The sequence below is a fragment of the Galeopterus variegatus genome, unplaced genomic scaffold, assembly GCF_000696425.1.
Source record: "Galeopterus variegatus unplaced genomic scaffold, G_variegatus-3.0.2 Scaffold50, whole genome shotgun sequence".
In the NCBI taxonomy this organism is placed as follows: domain Eukaryota; kingdom Metazoa; phylum Chordata; class Mammalia; order Dermoptera; family Cynocephalidae; genus Galeopterus; species Galeopterus variegatus.
The window spans coordinates 1067136-1069633 of NW_007726161.1; the positions used below are offsets into that span (position 1 = coordinate 1067136).

The 2498-nt window shown below is 46.2% G+C and overlaps 1 protein-coding gene across 2 annotated transcripts in view; it reads left to right on the forward strand.

Annotated features, from left to right (window-relative positions):
* PITHD1 (PITH (C-terminal proteasome-interacting domain of thioredoxin-like) domain containing 1) overlaps positions 1-2498 on the forward strand; it is a 9649-nt gene that overhangs the window by 373 nt on the left and 6778 nt on the right. The window contains exons 2-4 of one of the 2 annotated variants that reach the window (XM_008572979.1): positions 2-169; positions 907-950; positions 1331-1408. In XM_008572979.1, the coding sequence (XP_008571201.1) occupies positions 2-169; positions 907-950; positions 1331-1408 (290 nt within the window). The remainder of the gene's footprint in view (position 1; positions 170-906; positions 951-1330; positions 1409-2498) is intronic. The other variant, XM_008572987.1, reaches the window with a different exon arrangement.

A 2498-nucleotide genomic window follows, 5' to 3' on the forward strand; every position in this document is an offset into this window, starting at 1 on the left:
TGGGTGCCGCTGCGCCGCCGAACGAGAGGAGCCGCCCGAGCAGCGCGGCCTGGCCTACGGTCTGTACCTGCGCATCGACCTGGAGCGGCTGCAGTGCCTCAACGAGAGCCGCGAGGGCAGCGGCCGCGGCGTCTTCAAGCCGTGGGAGGAGCGGACAGACCGCTCCAAGGTGGGCCGCCCGGGGCGGACGGGGCGGGGGCTGCGCGGGGCCTCAGGCCGCCCATCTGCGCCGTCGCCTCATTCCTGATGTTAAAAATAACGATAGCCCGGTGTCCAAGCGCTTTCCCATGCCTGTCTCCTTCCAGCCCTTTGGGAGGGGGACAGGGTTGAGTCTCCCTATTTTGGATATAGGGAAACTGAGGCCCGGAGATGGAAAGGGGGCGCTTTGACTTTACACAGCCTAACGCTCTATTCCGGGACTGCGTGGGTTAGTGAGGGAGGTTGGCCGTGAGAGCGTTTTCTCTTCCATTTGACCATTGGTCCCAATGGCTGCCTGATCATATCACCTGATGAAGACCAGCCTAGGGAGAGAAGGGGTGTTTCTTATTTGGAGCGCAGGTTTTTTATCATTGTGAGGTTACAGGACCCTTTGAGAGCCATTTGAAAGCTACGGACCCTCTCCCTAGAAAAGTGCCCATAAGCACCCATCTTTCAATTCAGGAGACTCGTCGTCTCTGGAAGTTCATTCATGGGCTCCCTAATAAGAACCCTGTAATTGGATGGTACGTGGCTGTTAGAACACTGGGAAAGATTGATTTAGCTTCAGGTTAATAAGTCCTGGAAAACCGAGGAAGGTTGACTATTTGCATTGCACCCCAGTTGTAGAACAGGGTGGAAGATGCCTGAAATTTTAGGTTCTCAGAAAATATTTGTTGCTTTCTTCTCCCCACTCCCCATCCCCTCCAGTTTGTTGAAAGTGATGCAGATGAAGAGCTTCTGTTTAATATTCCGTAAGTATCTCCTTGGTGCTTGCCTCAGGCTAAATAGGCTGTACGCAGTTACCTTGACAGATGGATTCATTCAGTGGTTGTGTTGAGCCCACATCTGTTTCTAGAAATGGGGTAAATTACTTTGGTGGATCTGAAGAGGAAAGCATAGCTGTCTTGGTGCAGACAGGAAACATGTTATTTGTTGAACAGTAACTGAGAGGTTGAGGTAAATGTCTTAGAATTATAGAATGCCAGAAGCAGAAAGGATCTTAGAAATTATCTAGTACGAGTCAGACAGACGAGTAAACTAAAGGCCAGAAAGGGGAAGGATCTTGTCCAAGGTCACAGCTAAGCAGGGATTCAAACTCAGGTTGACAACCTTCTCTTTTGCATTCTGGCAGATTTACGGGCAATGTCAAACTCAAAGGCATCATTATAATGGGAGAGGATGATGACTCACACCCTTCTGAGATGAGACTGTGAGTGGCAAGGGCTTAGGCCCTCAAGAAGCTCCTAGTTCTCTTTTTTCTGGTAACACTTTATTGCAGAATAATATTATTTTTCTTTTACTGGATTAAATATTACCCCTTTAAATATATCTTGGTCTTGTTTGCATTCGGATCAAAATACTGAACTCTTCGGGTTTTTTTTTTAGTGGCTGGCTGACAGGGGGATCTGAACCCTTGACCTTGGTGTTACAAGGCTGTGTTCTAACCAACTGAGCTAAACTGCTAGCCCTATACACTTAACTCTTTCTGAATAAAAGTGCTTACTATGGCACCATTCATTCAGAGAGCATTCTGTAAATGCCAGTTGTTGATGACTTTGCAGTTTTCTTAATAATCCAGCTGCAGATCTTAAATGATCTTTATGGATCTACTTGGGGTTAGCTTCAAAATTTTCCCTTGCTATTTCATACAATAATAATCTTTACATGTGTTTTGTTGACGTGGAATTACTTCATTTGAGTTTGTGTGGTCTTTAGTTAGCAAAGTTCTGTATATCTCTTGCAGCACTGTATCTGTTACCACTAGAGCTAGTACTCCCTTTTTGATAACTTACTTTATTCCAGGATAGCCTTCCTAAAAGAAGGGGAAAACTACTTTTTTGAGTGCTGGAGAAACAAATAACAGGAGAACTTTACATAAAAAATTTCATCTGGGGCTGGTTTGTTAGCTCAGTTGATTAGAGTGTGGTACTGATAACACCAAGGTCCAAGTTTCGATCCCTGTACTGGCCAGCCACCCCCCAAAAAAATTATCTGAAAAATTGATCAGTTGAAATGGACTTTTTTTTTTTAAAAGATGACCAGTAAGGGGATCTTAACCCTTGGCTTGGTGTTGCCAGCACCACGCTCAGCCAGTGAGCGAACCGGTCATCCCTATATAGGATCCGAACCCGTGGCCTTGGTGTTATCAGCACCGCACTCTCCCGAGTGAGCCACGGGCCGGCCCTTGAGATGGACTTTAGAGAGAGTTAAGAAATTAATACTATTTTTGAATGTTTTTTTTTTTTCCTTTTTGTCTTTTTTCGTGACCGGCAACGGATCGCAACCCTCAGTGTCGCGCC